A 19,876-nucleotide genomic window follows, 5' to 3' on the forward strand; every position below is an offset into this window, starting at 1 on the left:
TCTGTGTGTCTGTACCTGTGTCCCTGTGTCTGTACACCCCTGTGGGTGTGTCTGTGTGTCCGTACCTGTGTGGAGGTGCACGGCGATGTCCAGCAGGTACAGTGCGTCGCTGAGCCCGTCCAGGGCCTGCCACAGCCCCGCGTGTGCCTCCTGCACCTCGGGGAAGCAGCACCTGGGGTACGCATGGCATCACGAGGCATGCCTGGGACGGGGCCAGGACACCCCCACCCCCACCCCAACCCTGCTGCCGCGCACCTGAGGATGAGGACGACCCAGTTGTACAGGATGGGCAGCACCATGAGGCTGATCCATCTGTAGTGCCAGTCCCCGGCGGGGTCCAGCGTCCAGCTCCGGGGGGTGGCAGAGCAGCTGGGGGCACAGAGGGACCGGGGGTCACCCTGTCCCCATTTGGGATCCAGGGTGCAGCTCCGGGGGTGGCAGTCTGGCTGGGGTCACAGAGGGACCGGGGGTCACCCCGTCCCCCTGTGGAATCCCTCTGCCCCCGTTTTGGACCCCTCTGCCCGTGCTCAGCCCGGCTGCCAGTGGCTCCAGGGCTCAGCCGGTCCCCCTGCAGCGGTGGGACTCAGGGGGTCCCCGCGGCGCCCCTTCCCCAGCCGCGCCCCGCTCACCCCGTGCCGTGTCCGGTGCCGGTGCCAGCCCGGGCTGTGGCCATGGCTCCCGAGGCGCTGCCGGGCTGCAGCCCGGGCCGAGGGTCCCGGTGGGATCCTGAGCGTCCCGGGGGCCGGGGGTCCTGCGCACCTGAGCACCTGCCCGGTGCCGCCGCCTGCCCCGGTGCCCGGCGTGGTTCCTCCGGGGGACGCGGCCACGCGGCTCCTGCGACATCGGGCGTGTCCTGGCAACGAGGGGTCCCCAGGGCACCCCCTGGCCCCTGGGACAGCTGGGCTGAGGCAGCCGCCGTGCCAGGTGTGCCGGGCCCGGGTTAGCCTCAGGAACAACAGCCGGTGCCAGGCAGCGCCCGGTGCCGAGGCGGCGGCGGCTCCCAGCACCTGGTACGGGCTGCCTGGCGCAGGGGTGCCCGGCACAAGGTTATCCGGCACGAGGGAGCCCCGGGCCAGGGAGGGCCCGTTTCTGGGTGCCCGGGAGAGGGATTCGGGGGGGGCCCCGGCACCGGGGTGCTCGATTCCGAGGTGCTCAGTTCCGGGAAGTGCAGTGTGCAGGGGTTATCCGGTGCAGGGTTACCCGGTACTGGGGTGCCCGGTTGCGGGGGTTCCCAGTTCAGAGGTGGCTGGGCCGGCGGGGTGCCCAGTTCCGAGCGGTGCCCGTACTGGGGCTCTCGGTGCCGGGACTCCCAGCACCTGGGTACCCGGTTACCGCTGCCCGGCTCGGAGGGCGTCCCGACTTCTGGGGATGCCCCGCTCCGGGGGCTGCTCGCACAGGGTACCGGGTACCGGGTGCCGGGGTGTCCCGGTACCGCCGGTCCCGGGTCCCGGGTCCCGCTTCCCGCGCGCCTCGGCCCCGCCCCACTCACGGCCTAGCCAATGAGCGCTCGGGCTTTCCCGGAGAGGCCACGCCCATAGAGGTGTGTGGGCGTGTCCCGTGCCGCGGTGGGCGTGTCCCGTGCCGCGGTGGGCGTGCCCGTGCCCGGTGGGCGGGGCCGCGCGCGGTGCGTCGGGCGCGGCGGGAAGATGGCGGCGGCGGCGCGGGGCCCGTGGCGGGGGCGGGCGGTGAGCGGCGGCGCCGGGGCGCACCGGGAGCGGCCGGGGGGCGCCGGAGCACCGGCAATGGGGACGCCGCCAGCGGGGACAGCGGCAGCGGGGCGTGCGGGGAGCGGGGCGGGCCTCGGGGCAGCTCCAGCCGCCCTTGTGCCGCGGAGCCGGGGTGCCCGGGCCGCCGCCCGCCCTTGGCCGCGCGGGGCCGGAGGGACCGGGCCGGCCCGGGCGGTGTGGAGGGTGAGCGGGCGCGGCGGGGACGGGTCCGAGCGGGCCGCAGCGCCGAGGGGCGAGGGGCCCCGTCCCGCGGAGGCCCGCGGGTCCCGGGGGGCTCCGGCCCCGCGCCCGACGCCTCCTGTCCCTCCGCAGGTGCGGCGCTGACGGGACCGGACCGCCGCGACCTTGACCCAGGTAGGCGGCCCGGCCCCGCGGCATCCAGGGGTGCCGCTAACGCGTGACCCCGGGGCCTGAGGGCGTCCCGGTGTCTCCGTGGCTCCGGGGCTGAGGATGCCCAAGCGAGCAGCACCTTCCGCGGGCTGGGGCACCGCGGCCCCGGCGCGGGGCAGCCCCTCGCCTCGCCCGGACCACCGGCGACCGCCCTGGCGACCCCTCGGTGACCCCCGCACGGTGCTTCGGTTCCCGGGTGCATCGGAGGGGCCACAACCTCCTGGCACCGGGTGCCATCCTCTGCCCACGGTGGCAGGGCCCCCGTGTCCCTGTCCCTGTCCTGGTGGCACCTGGTGTCCCTGTGGCCTCGGTGTCCCTGCCTGCAGTGTCCCTTTCCCTGCTCTGGTGGCACCTGATCACCCCCAGTGCTCTGGCCGCTTGCTGCCTGGGTAGAGGGTGCTCCCACACCGCAGCCTGTCCGGGTGGCACCGGGGTGACACTGAGTGACACTGGGGTGGTGCCACGGCCCCGTGCTGTGTCCCGGTGGCTGTGTCCTTTGGCATGTGACAGGCACAGCCAGCTTGGGGTGAGGGGCACTGGTACCAGGACAGAAGTGGTGGCAGCTGGTGTCCCTGTCCCACCAGCATGGCTCTGGCCGCGTGTCACACGGGTCCCTGCTTAGGGACACCCCAGTGTGCCACACTGTTGGCTTTGCCTCGGTGTTCCTGCTGGGTGGCAGGGCTGGCAGTGCCCTGGCATTCCGTGGCTCTAACTTTAGCAGCCACACGAGCGCTGGCTGTGGGTGGGACGGGTATAAATAGACAGGCCCTGCCCGTGCTGTGTCCCACTGCCCCAGCTTCAGCCACTTTCCCTTCCTGCCCCTGTGGTTTGGGGTGTCTTCAATGGCACTTTCACTTCCTCAAGCGCCATGCGAGGGCTGTGGCTCTCAAAGCCACTGCCCTCCCCACATGCTGGTGGGGGCCTGGGGGGCCCCTGTGGTGTCTCTGCCCCAGGCACAGCGGCGCTGCGGCCCTGGGCCTCGGTGCTCAGTGCTGTGCTGCTGCCTGCAGTGGCAGTGCTGGGGCACGGGGCACTATAAATATCCTGGCAGCGCTGTCGTGGGCCGTGGGTGCTGCTGAGCATGGGGGTGGGCAGCTGTCCCAGCTGTCCTGGTGTCCCTGTGGCTGCTGGGTACGCCCCACACCCGTGCTGGGCCAGTTCCTAGTTTAAAGTCCAGGACTGGGTGTGAGCAGGGCTGGGATCCAGAGTCCTCCAGCCACCGCTGCTCCAGCACGCTTGCCCGGCCCAGCTCCCGCTGCTGTCTGTCCTGCCTGCCTTTCCTCTCGATTGCCTTCCTTTCCTTCTGACTTTCTCCCCTCCTGGCTTCCCTCCTCTTCCCCTGCTGCTGGCCGTGAGGCTGGGCTGGGCTCTCTGACGCCCCTCTCCCTGCAGCAGCATGGAGAGGGGACCCTGGCACCCCGCCCGCTGCGCTGTGCCCCCGCGGTGGTGCCAGGCCGCGTGCAGCCCGGCTGGGGCGCCCCGGTGCCGTGTGTGACCCCGTGCCCATGGAGAGGATGAGCTGGCTGAGCAAGCTGACCCCACGGGCGGGCGGGCAGCGAGCCCCCCGCAGCGCCAGCCTGCAGCCCCCCGTCACCGCCGACCCCGAGACCTGCCTCATGGTCTTCAAGAACCACTGGGCACAGGTGAGTGGGGCTGGGGGCAGCGAGGATCCCGCGCCCCTGCAGCCCCCAGCCCCCACTGCCAGGCCCCCTCCCACAGGTGCTGCGGATCCTGGAGCGGCGCGGGAGCAAACCGGCCCCCGATGACCTCAGCGCCGTCCGCAACAACACCTACCAGATGCTGAACCTGCTGGCTGAGGACCGGCCCTGGGGGGACGGGGACAAGGACAGGTCACAGGGGGACGGGGACACGGCCTGCGGGCCCATCCTGGAGTTTGTGGCTGCTGAGAACCTGCTGGAGCGGCTCCTGTGCTGGCATCTGCAGGGCGACTTCACCGAGGAGAGGAAGGTCTGAGTGAGGGGAGCAGAGGGGTCTGCACTGCTGGGGGGTTTGTGGGGGGCTTGGGACAGGCTGGATCCGAAGGGTGAAGGTGCTGGGTTGAGGGTCAGCCAGGCCAAGGGTAGGGCACTGTCCCGTGGCAAGTTCAGGTTGGATTGGCATTGAGACTACTCGAGCCATCCTGAAAACTCTGTGATGCTGGAGGAAATTCCTCATGGAAGGAATTCCCTCCAGCCCTGTCGCAGATGGCCCAGGGCAGTGCTGGAATCCCCAGCCCTGGGGGGAATTTCACAGCCATGTGGATGTGGCACCTGGGGATGGGTTGTGCTGGAGGAACAGCAGGACCGGGTGGTCCCTGTACCTTTCCTGCCGTGTCTCGTGCCCAGGTGGAGCAGCTGAAGCTGTACGAGATGCTGATCAGCCAGGCCCGGCAGCCCCTGCTGCGGCACAAGCCGGTGCTGACGCCGCTGCTGCGCCTGCTGAGCGTGTGCGCCGAGCCCGCCTCGGCCCCGCTGGAGAACAGCCTGGTGCTGCTGCTCAACCAGCTCTGCGTCTCCGTGGCGCGCGAGCCGGCCATCCTGGAGCTCTTCTTCCACAGCCACACGGACCAGGGCCCCGCCAACCTCATCATCTTCTCGCTCCTCATCCCCTTCATCCACCACGAGGGCGCGCGGGGCCAGCAGGCACGGGACGCGCTGCTGCTCATCATGGCCATGTCGGCCAGCAACCGCGCCGTGGCCCAGTCCATCACCGACAACTCCTACTTCTGCCCGGTACGCCTCCCCGCGGGGCAGCCCCTCCTCGGGGCAGCCTCCCCGGGACCCTGCACTGCTGGCACAGAGCTGGGCAGCCAGGGCAAGAGAGCCACGGACAGGCCTAAAGGGAGAAGTCCTGCCCTGGCTTGGGAACGATGGAAGCTGGGCGATGGAGAGGTTGCAAATGATGGAGAGCTTTGGGATAGAGAGCTTGGAGATGATGGGAAACCTGGGGGTGATGGAATGTCTGTAAGTGATAGGGGGCTTGGCGGTGACAAGTAGCCTCCAGGTAGCCTGGAGATGATGGAGAGCTTGGGGATGAGGGGCCTGGGAACAGGGTGCTTGCAGACGATGGGGGGACTTGGTGGTGATGGGAGGCTTGGAGATGGTGGAGGGCCCAGCGCTGGGCTGGGGATGAGGAAGCCACTCCCTGGGGTCAGTGGTGGCCAGGGCCCAGCCCAGCTGCCCTGCCTGGAGCGCCGCAGTGGGGCAGGTTTGTGGGGGGCAGGTTCCTGGGCTCTGGGGAAGCCGATGGGGTGCAGCGGCCGGAGGTGCAGGGGCTGCGGGGCAGTCAAGTCCATGTGTTCCCAGGTGCTGGCCACGGGCCTGAGCGCCCTGTACTCCTCCCTGCCCCGCAAGATCGAGGTGCGAGGAGATGACTGGCACTTCCTGCGGCGCGAGGACTGGATCGGCGTCTCCTCCCTCGTCCTCTTCATGAACTCGCTGGAGTTCTGCAATGCCGTCATCCAGGTGGGGATGGGGGGCTGCGAGGAGCTGAGAGGGGCTCCCAGCCCCGTAGCGGGCTGCCTGACCCCCCTGCGGCCCCTCAGGTCGCCCACCCGCTGGTGCAGAAGCAGTTGGTGGATTACGTCCACAACGGGTTCCTCGTGCCCGTCATGGGGCCGGCGCTGCACAAGGTGAGGGGCCCCTGGCAGCAGGCGTGGCATGGGGGTCTCCTGCCCGTGCCGCTGCCCGTGCGGGTGGGCAGGGCCCCGTGGCGCCCGTCCCCGCGGCTCCAGCTGCTCGTGCCCCTCCCGCAGACCTCGGTGGAGGAGATGATTGCAAGCACGGCCTACCTGGACCTGTTCCTGCGCAGCGTCAGCGAGACAGCGCTGCTGAAAACCTTCCTGCGCTTCGTGCTGCTGCACCGGCACGACAACACCACCATCCTGGACACGCTGGTGGGCCGCATCAACAGCAACTCCCGGGTGAGCCCCACGGCCCCCCAGCATCCCCGTCCTCATCTTTATCCCGTCCCCAATGTCCCCATCCCTTTCCCCTGTCCTGCCGTGGGTGGGTGGCACTGCCTCCTGCCCGCTGCGCTGCCCCTCTGACGCCCTGCCCTGTCCCCAGCTGTGCATGGTGTCCCTGAGCCTCTTCCGGACCCTGCTCAGCCTCAACTGCGAGGATGTGATGCTGCAGCTGGTGCTCAGGTGAGGGGGGGAGGTCACCTGCTGCTGGCCCACTCTGGGGCTCCTCTGGGATGGGCCTGGGCAGTTGCCCCCAGGTGGGCACGTGGGTGTGAGGCAGCCTCATCTTTTGCCCCGCTCTGAAGGGGCTGGGGTCCTGTGGAGGGTCCCCGTGTGTCCCCTGCAGCTGCCCTGTGCCGCCCTGCCCGCAGGTACCTGCTGCCCTGCAGCCACGTGATGCTGAGCCAGAAGCGGGCGGTGCGGGACCTGGACATCTACGGCAAGACAGCGGCCAAGTTCCTGTCCCTCATCCCGCGCTGCTGCCGGCCCGAGAGCCCCCCGCCGCCCCGCGACCGGGACGAGGAGCCCCCCTCGCGGGCCAGGGGTACGCCACTGCGGCCCCCCAGAGACCCTCCCCGCGGCCCCTTGGACCCTGTCCCGGCACTGAGCCCTCTCCCAGGATCCCTGCAGCCCCTCACACTCCTTTCCTACCCTGGCTGGGCACTGAGCTGTCCCATGCTGTCCCTGTGGCCCCTTAGACCCCGTCCCCCTCCTGGCTCTGTGTGGAGCCCTCTCCTGGGGTCTCCATGGCCACTTGTAACCCACCCCTGCTCCAACTTGTTGATAGTCCCAGCTGTGCCATTTCTATGGCCCCATCTGTTCCATTGCTGAGCTCTGCCTTCCTGTCCCCTTGGACCGTGTCCCAGCCCAGCGCTGAGCCCCTGGTGCCATTCCTGTGGCACCTCGAGCCCCGTGCCCACCCCATCCTGGCACAGTGCCCCGTGCCATGCCATCCACGGACCCGAGCCCTGTCCTGGCACTGGGCTCCCCTGTGCCCCCCCTGCAGCCTCTGGGAACCCATTCCTCGGCCAGCTCCGTGCTGAGCCTCGTGCCACATCCCCACGGCACCTGGAATTCCACCAGGCCTGGCTCGGTGCTGACCCCGTTGCTGACCCCAGTGCTGACCCCATTACTGACCCCATTGCTGACCCCGTTGCTGACCCCGTGTCCCCTGCAGGCCACGGCAGCCCCGGCGCAGACGCCCCCCCGGCCCCGAAGCCCTCCACGCCGTCGCGCCTCTCCTTCTTCATGCGCCAGGCCAGCGCGGCGCCCGCCGAGCCCGCTGCCCCCCGCTCCCCCGGGCCCCCCGCGGGCAGCCCCCCGCGGCCCGGCCCCCGCGACGAGGTGGCCGAGCTGGACAGGAACTACCTGGAGTACCTGCGGGACGCGCGGCGCAGCATCGACCGCTGCGCCTGGGCCTGCCGCGTCTGGTCGGCGCCCTACGACGGCGAGGAGCCCCGCGCCCCCGGCCCCGACAGCCCCCCGGGCCGGCCCCCCACCCCACGGACTAAGAAGCGGGGGCTGCCCGAGGAGGGGGCGCGGGAGGCGCCGGGGGGGCCCCTCGGGGGCGATGAGCCCGGGGCGGGGGGACCCGGCCCCGAGCCCCGGGAGGGGGGGACGCTGCTGAACGGGGCGCACGGGGCGGCGCAGCCGGGGCGGCCCGAGGGGGACGTGGTGGTGAAGAAGGTGCGCCGGAGCCCCCAGGGCGAGGGGGAGGGCGGCGGGGGGGCTCCGAACGGGGCCCCTGGGGCGCAGCCCCCTGGCTGGGAGCCTCTGCCCTCGGTGGACTCGCTGCTGGAGGAGCTGCTGGCCCGCGCGCCCGCCGAGCCGCCCGGCGCCGGCGTCTCCATCGAGACCTTCACGGAGGAGCTGCGGGAGATTGAGGCCGAGATGCAGAACGGGGGCGTGGGGGGGACCCCAGCCGCCCCCGCGGATCCCCCTGAGCCGCCCTTGTCCCACGAGGAGGAGGAGGCCTTCGCCAGCTTCACCGCGCAGCCCGAGGGGGACGCGGGCGGCGGGCGGGCGCCGCCACGGCCCCCAGACCCCCTGGCGCAGGTGGTGGCCAGCCCGCCGCGGGCGGTGGGGCCGCCCCCCAGCCAGCCCTTCACAGGTGGGCACGGGGGTGCAGGGAGGGTCCCAGCTGCCTGCGGGGCCCCGCCTGACCCCGCCACCTCCCCAGGCCCCTTCGTGTCGGTGCTGTTTGGGAAGCTGGAGAACATGCCCCACAACTCGCTGTATGTCAACTTCCTGCTGACGGGGCTGGTGGCCCAGCTGGCCTGCTACCCCCAGCCTCTGCTCCGCTCCTTCCTGCTCAACACCAACATGGTCTTCCAGCCCAGCGTCAAGTCCCTGCTCCAGGTATGGCCCCTGGGGTGCCCCTGCCCTCATGGGAAGGTGTTGGAAAGGGTTTAATAACCCTTTTTAACTGCAAGACCGCTGAGTTTGCCCTGTGCTGCCCAGCCCACCCCTGCCCCGTGTCCCCCATGGCTGTAACCTCCTCTGGATCCCCTGTTACTGCTGAGACCCCCCCATTCCTGCTGGGGTACCCTGTGCTAAAGGGAGCTCCCCACCTGATGGAGACCCCTGTTCCTGTGGTCCTGCAGGTGCTGGGCTCGGTGAAGAACAAGATCGAGAGCTTTGCTGCCACTCAAGAGGATTTCCCAGCGCTGCTCTTCAAGGCCAAGAAGTACCTGATTGCCCGGGGACGGCTGGACTGGGCTGAGGGGCCCGGGGCTGTCCCTGCCCTGCGGCGCACGGACACCCTGGGTGAGGACATGGCCATGGCTGGGGGGCTGGGGGCTCTGCAGGCAGCTGGGACTGGCACGGGGGGCTGGGGGCTGCAGTGTGTAGGGCAGGGGTGGGGGCTGCACGGGGAGCTGGGGGCTGCAGTGTGTAGGGCAGGCTCGTTGTACGAGGGGCTGGCTGTGCATGGTGGGCTGGGGGTTGCTTTGGGAGTCTGGTGTCTGGGTGGGGTGTGGGGTCTACGCGGGGACTGGGGAGGGGGCCTGGGGGTTGTGTGTTGTGTCATAAGGAGGGGTGGAGATGGTGTGGGGGAGCTGAGGGCTGCGCCGGGGTCTGGGTGCCCCCCGTACCCCGTCCCCCGTCCCTGACCGTGCCGTGTGCCCCAGCCCGCAGCCGGAAGCCGTCCCTGGGGGAGCTGCTGCTGCGCCACGCCAACAGCCCGACCCGCGCGCGGCACGCGGCGCAGCTGGCGCTGCAGGGGCTGCGGGACGGGGGGCTGCACCCCCTGAACCCCCCGGCGCGGCACGGCGAGGCCCTGCGCGTGCGCAACGCCGTCTACTGCGCCGTCATCTTCAGCGAGTTCCTCAAGGAGCTGGCCGCCATCGCCCAGGCCCACGCCGTCACCTCCCCCTTCCTCACCGAGCCCCCCGAGGAGTGACCCCCGCGCCCCCTCTGGAACCCGGACTCGGAGCTTTTTAATTTATTGGGGCGGCGCCGGGCCGAGGCCGGGCTGCGCTTCGGACACGGCGGCCGGGCCCGCCCGCGGCCGGGGAGCAGGGCAGGACCCTGGGGCCCCCGGGCTCGCAGGGCGGGGGGCGCGGGGCGGGCTGGCTCTGCCCCCTCGGCCCCACCCGGCCGCTCTCTATGCAAGCCCCGGGGCGTGGGGCCGGGGGGGCTGTGCATGGGGAGGGGGTGCGTGTCTGTGCTGTGTACAACCCTTGGAATAAAGGGTCTGATTGAGGGCACCGCCTCCCCCAGTGTGCAGCTCTCGGGGCTGGGGGCTGGCCGCGGCACCCCAGGTAACTGCTCCTGCTGGTCTGAGGCAGCCCGTGCCTGCTCCCCCCGCAGGGCTGGGGGTCTGTGGGGATCTGTGGGGGCAGCCACGTGCCCTGGCGTGAGGCTGTGACTGTCAGGGACAGCAGGCAGCGCGTGGAGCAGTGCCAGCACTGGTCCCCCAGGTGTGGGGTGCCCTGGCCCCCAGGTGCCACCACAGTTCCCGTCCAGCACTGAGCAGGGACACCCCCGGGGACACCCCCAGGACCCGTTCCTGGCCCTCACCCAGAGGTTTCACACTGTTCCTGGGGTGAGGGTGGAGATGCAGATGATGAGGATGGGATGAGTCTGAAGGGGATGGAGCCCCAGCGGGGAGATACCCACTGGGGTAACCCTGGGGGTTCTGGGGACACCGAGCCCTCTGGTGACCCCATTCTCTGTCCTAAACACCCGCTGGCTGTGTGACCTGTGGGAACAGGGACTGGAGAACGTCTGGATTTCAGCAGTTCATGTGTTTATTCAGTCAGTGTCCTCAGCTTTCCTCCAGCTGCACGGTGCAGGAGCGCCGGGAGGAGAGTGGGGTGAGCTGTGTTCAGCCGTGCCCCTGGCAGTGCCAGGAGAATGGCTGTGCTGCCAGGGAACGGGGACAGGAGCAGAGGGAACGGCCTCAGGCTGGGCCAGGGCAGGCTCAGCTTGGCCAGCAGCAGGAATTTGCCCATGGAAAGGGTGCTCAGGCCTTGGCAGGGGCTGCCCAGGCAGCTTTGGAGTGCCCATCCCTGCAGGTGTCCCCTGCAGGTGGCACTGAGTGCTGTGGGACACGGAGGGCACAGCGGGGGCTCTCGGGGCCGCTCCCGTTCCCGTTCCTGTTCCCCTCAGCGATTCCGGAGCCGTTCCCGCCTTTCCGGCCCGGATGCGTCACACCGCCTCCGTGACGTCACGTCCTGCCCCTGGCCCCGCCCCGGGTTAACCCGCGCCCCGCGCGCGCCGCGGCCTCTTTCCGGCCGCGCTCGCCAAGATGGCGGACACGCAGGTGGGCGCTGCGCGGGGCCCGCGGCCCGGCCCGGCCCTGAAGGGGACCCTCAGGGGGTGATGCCGGCCCAGCGGTGCTGGGGCCGCGGGGGAGGCGGCCCGGACCGGGGAGGGGCGCTCGGTGCCTTAAGGCAGTGGGGAGGATGATGAGGGGAGTGTGGCGGATCGCGGTGTGGAGACCCGCTCCCCGCGGCGGATCCGTTCCGCGGGGCCGGTGGAGCGAAGCGGGGCCGGAATCTCGGAGCCGGCGAGGGCGGGGGTGTCTCGATTGGCCGGGGCTTTGGGGCGGGGGCGGCTCTCGGTACGGCGAGGTGGCGGGGCAGCACATCGGAACCCTCCGTGCCCGGGGCTTTACCCTGCGGGGCGCTGCCGTGTCGCGGGGCAGGGGGGCGGGATCGCGGTGCCCCACGGGTGCGGGGCGGGGGAGCAGAGCGTTCCGTGCCCCGAGCTGGGGACGGGCCTCGGTGCCCCGGGGCTGGGGGAGGGCGGAGGGTCCAGTGTCCTGGCGCTGGGGGAAGGGTCTGGGGGCTCCGGGCTCTTGTGGGGGCTCGGTGCCCGGGGCCGGGCTCACTCTCGGTGCTGAGTTCCCCTTGCCGGGGGTCTCGGCTCCCCCCGGGGCCCGGCTGCCCCGTGCTGACCCCCGCGCTGTCCCCCCCGCAGACGGAACGCGCCTACCAGAAGCAGCCGACGATCTTCCAGAACAAGAAGCGGGTGCTGCTGGGCGAGGGGGGCAAGGAGAAGTTGCCCCGCTACTACCGCAATGTGGGGCTGGGCTTCAAGACCCCGAAGGAGGTGAGGGGGCCTGGGCTCGGCGCTGGGGGCCGTGGTGGGCCCGATGTGGGTGCGGCGTTTCAGGGGTGGCCTTGGCGGTGCTGCTGGGACCCAGGCCTCTGGTGGCTTTTCCCCACCTGTGCCTGAGTGCTCTCTGGGCTCTGGGGGCACATGGGCTGTGTCTGCCCTCCTGACACCCCCTGTCTCTGCAGGCCATCGAGGGCACCTACATCGACAAGAAGTGTCCCTTCACGGGCAACGTCTCCATCCGGGGCCGCATCCTCTCAGGTGAGCTGCAGCGTGCCCAGAGGAGTCCCGTGGCAGGTGTGGGGCAGGTAGCCCAGGTAACCCTGCCCTGGTCCTGGAGCCGCAAATGATGCCAATCTCACGATGGTCTGCCGAGCCCACGCGGGCCTGACGACACTGCCACACGGCTTCCCTGATGCAGCTGACAGGACCAGGCGTGCTGGAGGGCAGGGATCGCTGGCAGGGGGCCGTGTACAGGTCACAAACAGGACAGAATGCTGGAACGTGCCCTGAGCTGCTTCATTTCCAGCATCGCTCTCATTGCATGGGTGTGACAGTGGGAAGGTGCCAGCAGCTCACATCCCCAGCACAGACCAAGAGCTTAATGTTCCAACTCACTCTGTAAGAATTTGCCCAATCACACACAGCAGAAGCACACTGACAGTGGCTCTGTAAAATCACTGCAAGCACAGCTCCCTTTGGTTAAACAATGCTTGCTCATTTCCAATACAATACCTGCCTGTGAGCCTTAGGATAAAATGCACAGAGCTCCATTACTGAGCTTAGAACTTCGTAACATCTCTGGATAGACTTCTCTGCAGCTCAGGGAGTTGTTCTAGACAAGCATTAGTACACAGACCATTGTTCCAATGTCCTTACTTTTGTACTTCTTTGTTAATTTGTGTGCTGGCCAGTCTCATGGCTGCTGCTCAGCCCCAGTCACAGCTCTGCTGTCTCTGAGGCCTGTCTCTGCAGCTTTCCCAAACCCTCTGGGTTTATGGATTCCCAGGGGCGGGTGGTGTGGGGAGTGCTAGGGAGGGTATCAGCAAACAGCCTTGGTGGGGTTTGTAACAGAAACAGGCTGTGGCTCCACGGAGCGGCCAGTAGGTAAGGAGGGATCCCTGGGGCCGCGGGGGTCCCGGCAGTCTCCGTGGAGCCCGCATGTCTCAGGTGTGTCCCCGTGTCTCAGGTGTGGTGACCAAGATGAAGATGCAGCGCACCATCGTCATCCGCCGCGATTACCTGCACTACATCCGCAAGTACAACCGCTTCGAGAAGCGCCACAAGAACATGTCTGTGCACCTGTCCCCCTGCTTCAGGTGCGTGCCCGTCCCCGGGCTGTCCCCACACCTGGCGGGGACACAGAGCCCGTGCTCGCCCAGAGCCTGCTCACAGGTGATGATGTTCAAACTCACGATGGTCTGCAGAGTGCCCCCGTGAGGGGCTGCTGACAGTGCCGCTGGCATCCACTGAACCCGGGCAGGTTCCAGGCGCTGCTGTCCCCGAGGAGGCTCCGAGGGACAGGTGAGCCCTCGGAGCCCCCTGACCCCCAGATGTCATTGCAGGGACGTGCAGATTGGGGACATCGTGACAGTGGGCGAGTGCCGCCCCCTCAGCAAGACCGTGCGCTTCAACGTGCTCAAGGTGACCAAGGCTGCGGGCACCAAGAAGCAGTTCCAGAAGTTCTGACACCTGTGGGGACAGGCGTGGGAGGAATAAATGTTGGGAAGGTGGAACCACCTGTGTGTGAGCTGAATGAGTTGCGTGCGGCGCAGACTGGGACTGGTGACGGGTGGGCTCAGGTGTGTGCTGCTGGGGCACAGGTCACTGCAGAAGGGGACGCTGCAGCTGCTGCTGTCCCCTGCTGTGCCCCAGGTCAGTGTTGGTCTGTTCTGGGCTGTGCCTGCCTTCCCAGTGCTGCTGCAGCAGGTGCTGCGTGTGGCTCTGGTAGCAGTTCAGAATGTGAGGTCACCTGGTGGTGACCCTGGCAGCTGTGGCCCTGAGGGTCCTTCTCAGCTGCAGTGAGTGGTTGGGCACTGGTGGCAGCTCTGGCGGTGTCACCTTCACATTGGAGTGTGCAGGGCCAGTTTGGACAGGACCTGAAGCACCCTGGTCTGTGTGGAAGCTGTCCCTGCCCGTGCAGGGGGTGGAGCTGGATGAGCTGTAAAGGCCCCTCAGCCCAGGCTGATTCCATGACCTCTGGCTGCCTCCGCCTGCTCCAGGTGAGTCCCACACCTTTGGCTGTGGGCCAGTGCTGTAGCCACTCTTCCTGCTCAGGCTCCTGAAGGAAAGCTCAGTGTTTGGGTAAGTGCACACAATTCCAAGTAAATTCAGATTTTTGGGGCTTGGTCACATCCGTGCCTTCGTTCCTGGTCCTGCCATAGCCACGGGACTGTCACATGCACTGGAACTTGGGGAGCAGTGCAGGACAAGGGACCTGGTGTCCAGGGACAGCGAGCAGGAGTTCCCAGTTGGCTGGGGGTCCTGTCCAGTGCCATGAGTGCACTGGGGTTCATCCCCCACTTCAGAGGATCGTGGGACCCCCCGAGTTGGGAGGGACACAGGGATCCCTGTGCCCTGCCAGTCACCCTGGTCTCGGGAACAATTCCCAGTTTCAGCCTCGGGTGATGTCACTGCCCTGGGCATGAAGCTCCAGTCGGAATTGAAGGGGAGCAGGGGGGACCCTGCCTGTGTGAGACCCCCAGCTCCTGCGTGGGGGCAGCTGAATCCCCCCAGCACTGAGACCCCCAGACTGCTGGTGATGAAAACCTCATTGGCCATGATTGCTGTGGCTGCTCCTGAGCCCTCAGCTGCCCTGGGCTGACCCTTCCCATGGCCAAATGCCACTGGCATTTTTCTCTGGGGCGTTGGGGATGCTGGGAATGAGTCCCAACTCCAGCCCGGGGACACCTTTACCTGCGGTCAGAGCCAGGTGAGTGGTGCTCAGGCTGGGCTGTGCAGCCTCGTATTCCTGGCCCACCCTCATGGTCCCTGTCCCTCCTCTCCCGTTCCCAGCACGCCTGTCTCACCTGTCTCTGTTCCTGGCCCACCCTCATGGTCCCTGTCCTTCCCCTCCCGTTCCCAGCCCTGCCTCGGGCTGCCCTGGTGCTGCTGGGTGCCTGTGGCAGGCCCAGCGTGTGACAGATTTCCCAAAGCTGCAGTGCCCATTCCCAGGCGGAGCCAGGGTCCCGGCCAGGGGAGCCCCAGGAGCCCTGCAGCACGGAGGGTTTGTGGTGTTCTCCCCCACAGTTCCCACAGGGAAGCCCCCAGGGGCACAGGCTGCTTGCAGCCTACATCCCCCACACCTTAATGCCCAATTATTTGCTCCTTGGGAGATTATCCCAAGCCTTCATCCCGGGGTGATTAGTCCTCCTCCTTCACTCCCTTAAGCAGATTTATCTGGCTAATGCACCTCCCCTGTGGATTACCCCAACAGGCCTGTTTTAACCCCAAACTGTGATTTCACCGGGGTGTCTGAGCTGGGGTGCCGGTGTTCCCCTGCCCCGAGCCTTGCTGGGGCCTGTGGGTCCCTGATGCTCCTGCTGCTCCTGCAGAATTGGCACAGGGACAGCTCATTTCAGAAGCTTTCCCTCTTAATCCCTTCCTAATCCCTCCTAAACCCTCATGACATGCTCAGAGCTGCTGGATTTGGTTTTTTTCGGGGAAGCAGCTCCCAGCAGTGGTGAGGGGAGTGATCCGTGTCCCCTTGGGGACCCCCATTTTCCCACTCCTGGGTTTTACCTTCAGCCAAAGGATCACAGAATCGTCAGGGTCAGAGCTGAGGGACCAGTCCCTTCCTGTGGCAGGAGTGGGGCACTTTGTCCTTTTCCCCCTTTGCTGCAGAGCAGGAGCTGCTGCCTTTGGGGCTGTGGGGACAGGAGGATGCTCTGGCACGGGGCCAGCCAGCCTGGCACAGTCCGTGTCCCCGGAGACCTGCCTGGCACGGGAGAGCCAGCCTGGCACCACCTATGGCTCCAAAGAGCTCCAGCCTGGCATGGGAGAGCCAGCCTGGCCTGATCCATGGCCCAGGGGTGGTGGCTGTTCCGTGGCCCTCAGCCAGCCCAGCTTGCCAGCAGGGAGCAAAGCCCCCATTCCATCACCTGAGGACTCACATCCTCAGCCCCGTGCCCACCCAGCTCCCTCCAGGCTGGCACACTTTGGAATGAATTCCCCTGCCGGGCAGCTCGGTTACTCTCATTGCTTTTGCCCCAGCTGCCAAAGGGGCTCCTCGTGCTCTCCCTGCCACCAAATGGGAATGTGCCACCCTTGGACTGACCGTGGCACCTCTGTTTTCTGTCCACAGTTCCCAAAGGCAGAGACATCTGTGGATCTGAGGGGCTTGTGATTCCAAGGTGGAGCTCCCCAATTCTGATTTGTTGGGAGGGACCTTAAAATCCACCCAGTGCCACTCCTGCCATGGCAGGGACACCTTCCCCTGCCCCAGGCTGCTCCAGCCCCAGTGTCCAGCCTGGCCTGGGCACTGCCAGGGATCCAGGGGCAGCCTCAGCTGCTCTGGGCACCCTGTGCCAGGGCCTGCCCACCCTGTCAGGGAACAATCCCTTCCTAACAATGATTTTGTGGATTGTTGATTTGATCAATGATCCTCAGGATAATTACAATCGGGGTGGCCGACCAGTGCCCAGGGGCTGGGGTTAGGGTTAATGATTTTGTGGATTAGTAATGATTTCGGATTGTTGATTTGATCAACGATCCTCAGGATAATTACAATCGGGATGGTCGATCAGTGCCCAGGGGCTGGGTTCGGGTGGCAGAGGGGACCCGGCAGCTTGAGGGGGCTGCTGAGGGACAATGTTCACCTGCCTCGGATAAAGCTCTCCGACACCCAGGATGCCCCGGATCCCTGGCTGTGCCCATCTCCTGCCCAGCTCTTCACAGCCCGGCCCAGGGGGTGCCCAAGGAGAGGAAAACCACTCGGCATGCAAATGCTGGAAAAGCAGGAAACGCCTCACCGAGTGTTAACTGCTGTTAATGGTTAATGCGCCGGCAATTTAAACCTCCCCAGCTGCAGAGGGACTGATGCTGCTGCTGAGGGGTGCAGAGGGAAGGATCGGCACCCCCAGCCCTGGCAGCACGGGGGGCTTCGGGCTCGCCCCGCCCGGGGCTGCGGCTCCTCTTGCCAGCGCGGGGCTCGGTGAGTCATTCCACGCCGAACGCTGGGGCTGGGGCAGCGGTTCTGTTGAAGAGACTGAAGGGAAGCACGGCGGTGTGTGAGAGGAATAGATTTCCATATTTCTGGGAAGTGGAGGTGGAAGCCTTGCTGAGCTGCTTTGTAGCCCACGCACATTCCCAGGCTGGTGCTGGAGCCTGGGAATGCGCCCAGGCAGATTTAATCCCCTGCTCTGGACCCACACCGGCTCGATTCACCCGGGTGACACGGGTCTGCAAGTGGAAGAGGCGACTGGACAAATATTTGCCGTGAGCTGAAGGTCTTTTGTGCCCTGAGCCATGTTTGCTGTGGACTTCTGGTTCTGGGAGCTGAGAGTCCTTAATGGAAGCGCTTAGAAACGCAAACACGTCTGGCTGGGTACCTGCTGCTGGCCACGAAAGTAAATCAGGCTGCAGGCAGGAAAGGTTTATCTTTGGTCCGAATCCAGTTGGTTTTCCTCCATCCCAGCCCTGGCCTGGAGCTTTTCTGATGTGTGATGGAGTTTACACAGGGAACGGGAGCTGGGCTAAGATGGGGGAAGCTCATAAGCCCAGCAGCCCTGTGGAGGGACTCTCCTCAGAGCCCTTCCCATGGCAAAGCTTCTGCGGAGGATTTGCAGCTTGGCTGGCTTGCATTATTCAAATCTTCAAAGATGCCCTCAGGCCGTCAGTCATGGGACAGTGCTTCCAGGTGGGGATGGTGCTCCAGGGACTGGGAAAACTGAGCTCCGAGCCTGGACCGGCTCCAGGGCCCAGCATCAGCGCAGAGCTCTGCACTTGGGGTGTCTCCTTGGGGTGTTTCTGTTCTGGGCCAGAATTTCTTTGTCCAAGGACCACTCTGTGCAGTCCACCATGTCTTTGCCCCGCTTAATGAAGGGGTGGAAAAGGAATGAAGCAAAAGGCAGGAAAAGAAAGGGCTCCCTCTGCCCCAGAGCCAGGCTGGCAGAGCTGGGGCTGCTCAGGCTGCAGAAGGTGACCTTGGAGCCCCTTCCCGTGCCTAAAGGGGCTCCAAGTGAGAGGTGTGACGGGTGGACACAGCCCTCAGGGGTGCAGTTGGGCGTCAGTCACATCCCAGACAGTGCCCAACATCGCTACTGGGGAAGGATTTATTCCTGTATTTGGGATTTTACAAGGAACTTTGGTGTGAGCAGGGTCAGAAACTGTGTCATTTCCCCTCCCTGGGGGAACCTGTAGTCCCAACAGAGACACTGTGTGTGCTCACAGATGGAGCCACTGACTGGGACAAGGCTGAGGGTGACTTTTACGACTGTTTCTCTGACTTTTACAAGGGTTTTGTGGCAGTGGATAAAGCAGGGCTGGAAAAAGGCCTGACCTGTTTGGCAGGGGCAGTGGGAGAGCAGAGATGTTCTCCTTCCAGACACGCTTTGTAGGACTGGCAGAACAAACAGGGTCCTTTGTACAAAACACAGCGAGGCCACCCTCAGGGCGGAAGGCAGGAGCCTTGTCACTTGTGTCCCTTTTTGCAGCACCTGTCAGGTGTCATGGGCAAACCCAGGCTCACGGGGTGGTTTATCCCTTCTCCTTCCTGCGCAGAGCCGAGTCAGGCCGAGCCTGAGCACGGGCACGCCATGTCCGAGCTCAACGAGAGCAGCTTCGACCCCATCACCTTCGTGCTGACGGGCATCCCGGGCATGGAGGAGTCCCACATCTGGATCTCCGTCCCCTTCTGCCTGATGTACCTCACGGCCGTGCTCAGCAACCTGCTGCTCCTCTTCCTCATCGCCACGGACCGCAGCCTCCACGAGCCCATGTACCTGTTCCTGGCCATGCTGGCTCTCTCCGACCTCCTGCTGTCCACCACCACCGTGCCCAAAATGCTGGCCATCTTCTGGTTCAGCGCCAGGGAGATCTCCTTCGACGCCTGCGTCACGCAGATGTTCTTCACCCACTTCAGCTTCATCGTGGAGTCCTCGGTGCTGCTGGCCATGGCCTTCGACCGCTACGTGGCCGTGTGCGCGCCGCTGCGCTACGCGGCCATCCTGACGCCCTCGGCCATCGCCAAGGTGGCGGCGGCCGCCGTGGCCCGCGGCTTCTGCATCATGTTCCCGCCCATCTTCCTGCTGAAGCGCCTGCCCTACTGCGGCCACAACGTGATGCCCCACACCTACTGCGAGCACATGGGCATCGCCCGCCTGGCCTGCGCCGACATCAGGGCCAACGTGTGGTACGGGCTGACCACGGCGCTGCTCTCCTCGGGGCTGGACGTGGTGCTCATCGCCGCCTCCTACGCGCTCATCCTCAGGGCGGTGTTCCGCCTGCCGTCCCGCGAGGCGCGCCTCAAAACGCTCAGCACCTGCGGCTCCCACCTCTGCGTCATCCTCATGTTCTACGTGCCCGCCTTCTTCTCCTTCCTCACGCACCGCTTCGGCCGCCACGTCCCCAGCCAGGCGCACATCCTGCTGGCCAACCTCTACGTCGTGGTGCCGCCCATGCTGAACCCCATCGTGTACGGGGCCAGGACCCGGCAGATCCGGGAGCGCGTCACCCGCCTGCTGTGCCCCGCGGGCGCCGAGCGTCCCTGCCCCGGCCGGGGGGGCCGGTGCTGAGCAGGGGAGGGGACGTGGGACGGGGTCTGCCAAGCAGCACCGAGGCGGCAGCACTGCTTGGCCTGGAGGAGCTGCTTTGCACAAGGGCTTCCAGGGAAGCTGAAGGAGGTGGGATTTCTGGGAACATGGGCTTGGCTCATCAGCGGTCTCCCCTGCTGCCGGTTTCTCCTGGAGCTGCTTCCCCTCAATTTCCTTTGTTGGCAGAGACTGGCAGGTTCAGCTGAGGAGCATCCAGGCACTTACACCTGCTGGCTCGCCGTCACCTGCTACAGCTGGCTGTGCTTGCTGTCCCACAGCTTCATTTCTGCTGGTCCTTCACCTTTCTAGCAGAGGGCAGACCATGGGCACCTCGTTGGTCACCAGACTGAAGCACGGCACACCAGGCGTGGCTGGATGGGCCCCACAGGGCTCACCACGGCACAGAGCGGTTCGTCCTCCTGCCCTCGTTGCAGGGACCCTGGCACTCCCTGCTGCTGAAGGTGTTTCCCTGCCGAAGCGCC

The 19,876-nt window shown here is 66.6% G+C and overlaps 4 protein-coding genes and 2 non-coding genes across 6 annotated transcripts in view; all 6 read left to right on the plus strand.

The window, feature by feature from the left end:
* The window catches only part of LOC119697711 (F-box/WD repeat-containing protein 7-like), a 4,796-nt gene extending 4,478 nt beyond the window's left edge, over positions 1-318 (plus strand). Inside the window, exon 7 of the mRNA XM_038128804.1 lies at positions 76-318. Within this exon, the coding sequence (XP_037984732.1) occupies positions 76-318 (243 nt within the window). The remainder of the gene's footprint in view (positions 1-75) is intronic.
* Positions 319-1,609: 1,291 nt separating this feature from the next.
* FAM160A2 (family with sequence similarity 160 member A2) lies at positions 1,610-9,793 on the plus strand. Its single transcript, XM_038152521.1, has 14 exons — positions 1,610-1,685; positions 2,040-2,081; positions 3,510-3,760; positions 3,837-4,085; positions 4,463-4,849; positions 5,423-5,581; positions 5,662-5,748; positions 5,872-6,039; positions 6,185-6,264; positions 6,453-6,625; positions 7,259-8,191; positions 8,261-8,439; positions 8,685-8,847; positions 9,210-9,793. The coding sequence occupies exons 3-14, from the start codon at positions 3,623-3,625 to the stop codon at positions 9,479-9,481; spliced, it is 2,988 nt and encodes a 995-aa protein (XP_038008449.1). The 5' UTR covers positions 1,610-1,685; positions 2,040-2,081; positions 3,510-3,622; the 3' UTR covers positions 9,482-9,793.
* A 926-nt stretch (positions 9,794-10,719) lies between these two features.
* On the plus strand, positions 10,720-13,382 carry RPS11 (ribosomal protein S11). The gene is made up of 5 exons (XM_038154494.1): positions 10,720-10,846; positions 11,506-11,637; positions 11,829-11,904; positions 12,833-12,962; positions 13,209-13,382. The coding sequence occupies exons 1-5, from the start codon at positions 10,832-10,834 to the stop codon at positions 13,330-13,332; spliced, it is 477 nt and encodes a 158-aa protein (XP_038010422.1). The 5' UTR covers positions 10,720-10,831; the 3' UTR covers positions 13,333-13,382.
* Positions 11,985-12,068, plus strand: LOC119710654. Its single transcript, XR_005259595.1, has one exon. It is a non-coding gene; the product is annotated as a small nucleolar RNA SNORD35 (small nucleolar RNA).
* On the plus strand, positions 13,037-13,125 carry LOC119710647. Its single transcript, XR_005259594.1, has one exon. It is a non-coding gene; the product is annotated as a small nucleolar RNA SNORD35 (small nucleolar RNA).
* A 2,759-nt stretch (positions 13,383-16,141) lies between the features above and the next one.
* Positions 16,142-19,506, plus strand: LOC119708665 (olfactory receptor 52B2-like). The gene is made up of 2 exons (XM_038155286.1): positions 16,142-16,795; positions 18,364-19,506. Exons 1-2 carry the CDS (start codon positions 16,681-16,683, stop codon positions 19,374-19,376), a joined length of 1,128 nt encoding a protein of 375 aa, XP_038011214.1. The 5' UTR covers positions 16,142-16,680; the 3' UTR covers positions 19,377-19,506.
* Positions 19,507-19,876: the final 370 nt, after the last annotated feature.

Source organism: Motacilla alba, chromosome 1, assembly GCF_015832195.1.
Source record: "Motacilla alba alba isolate MOTALB_02 chromosome 1, Motacilla_alba_V1.0_pri, whole genome shotgun sequence".
Classification (NCBI taxonomy): Eukaryota; Metazoa; Chordata; class Aves; order Passeriformes; family Motacillidae; genus Motacilla; species Motacilla alba.